The sequence below is a fragment of the Nuphar pumila genome, chromosome 6 (genome assembly GCF_984573655.1).
Source record: "Nuphar pumila chromosome 6, dmNupPumi1.hap1.1, whole genome shotgun sequence".
Taxonomy (NCBI): Eukaryota; Viridiplantae; Streptophyta; class Magnoliopsida; order Nymphaeales; family Nymphaeaceae; genus Nuphar; species Nuphar pumila.
This window is the reverse complement of record NC_143254.1, coordinates 92,037,098-92,038,737: the sequence shown is the minus strand read 5'-3', so window position 1 is coordinate 92,038,737 and position 1,640 is coordinate 92,037,098. Positions and strand designations below refer to the sequence as shown.

The 1,640-nt window shown below is 43.4% G+C and overlaps 1 protein-coding gene across 1 annotated transcript; it reads left to right on the top strand.

Moving 5' to 3' along the window:
• The first annotated feature begins 231 nt into the window (after positions 1 to 231).
• LOC149835148 (uncharacterized) lies at positions 232 to 795 on the top strand. Its single transcript, XM_090009530.1, has one exon. It carries the CDS (start codon positions 232 to 234, stop codon positions 793 to 795), a length of 564 nt encoding a protein of 187 aa, XP_089865656.1.
• The last annotated feature ends 845 nt before the right edge of the window (positions 796 to 1,640 follow it).

Below are 1,640 nucleotides of genomic sequence, written 5' to 3'. Positions count from 1 at the left end.
GGTCCTGTGTCTCCACACACATCAGACAGTCTACCTCCAAGGAGCATGAGAGCAGAAGGTGGAGGTGCTTCACCAGTTTCACCTCGACACGAACATGCTACAATTGATAGTGGTGTGCCTCCCGGCTATGCCACATAAAGAATTTTGTATGAGCTATTACAAAATTCACTGCATTAAAGTCAAAACCAAGTAGCGTCAGGAAGCAATTCTTGAGTTGAGAAGTTCAAGAATATGAGATTGCCCATGTTTGACGGAACTCCTGGAGGAGTAGCAGCAGAGAAATGGATGATGCAAGCAGAGAAAGCACTGGATGCGATACAGTGCCCAGAGGACCAGAAAGCATGGGTCGCGACATCAAACTTAATTAGGGATGTTGAGTACTGGTGGCGATCCATCAGAGATGTCTTGGGAAGTGGGGAGTTTGTTTCCTGGATCACCTTTAGGAACAAGTTCTACAGACAATTCTTCCCTAGGATCGAAAGGATGGAGAAAGAAGAAGAATTTAGAAAGCTCAAACAGGGAAGTATGAGTGTAGCAGCCTACACCGCAAAGTTCAATTCATTATCCAGATTTGCGAAGGCTTTAGTATCTACTAAGAAGCAAAAATGCAAGCTATATGAGCGCGGATTAAAGCCTGAAATTCTAAGGATGGTGGGACCTCTGCAAATTCGGAGGTTCGACAGGTTGGTGGAGATGGCATCTCGGTACGAGTTTTGGGATGCTCGAACAACAAAACCGGAGATACAAGAAAAACCTAAGCAAGTACAACAAGGACAAACTAGTTCATCGTCCTGAAGGTTTTTCAAGAAGAGGCAAGGCAATGACAGATCTTCGAAGCCACAGGAGGGAAGCAGTGCAGAAAACAACAATAATCAGCAGGGGAAGAAGCTTGAACAACCAAAAGCTAAGAAACCTAGATACCGAGGAGCATCTTCCAAGGGCAATAACAATTGTAGGACTTGCGGCGTCAATCATGAAGGTCGTTGCGATGAAAAGAATACTAAATGCTACAATTGTGGTCAAATGGAACACATTGCAAGGAAATGTCCCCAGCCAGTCCATGGAGAAGAAGCAAAACCCACGGAGAAACCAATTGCTTCTAGATGAGTTTATGCAGCGACGCTGCAGGAAGCCTTGACTAGCCCTGACGTGGTGGAAGGTGCACTCCAAATTTCTGGTGTTAGTGCACATGTTCTCTTTGATTCAGGTGCTACACATAGTTTCATCACCCCTACTTTTGCTACACTATTACTTATTTTACCTGTATCTCTAGAAATAAAGTACCAAGTAAAAACACCAATAGGAAAGTCAGTGTATATAAAAGAAGTCATCCAAGGATGTATGGTATAAGTCGAAGAACATCTATTGTCTGTAGACCTTCTAATACTGGACTTTAAGGGAGTGGGCGTTATCTTGGGCATGAATTGGTTATCTAACCATCATGCAACGATTAATTGTCGAGGAAAAAGTGTCAGTTTTCAACACCCTGAAACCTCAACTATCACCTTTCAAGGCGTTAGAAAACTTGCAAAACCGACAATCATCTCATGTCTTCAAGCCAACCGGTATCTACAGAAGGGCTGGATTGGATACTTGGCTTATATGAAGACTGAGGATGACGATAAACTTTCAGTCACAGA

Excerpts from the sequence above, each read along its gene's own strand:
- LOC149835148 (XM_090009530.1), top strand. The coding sequence starts at position 232 with ATGAGATTGCCCATGTTTGACGGAACTCCTGGAGGAGTAGCAGCAGAG.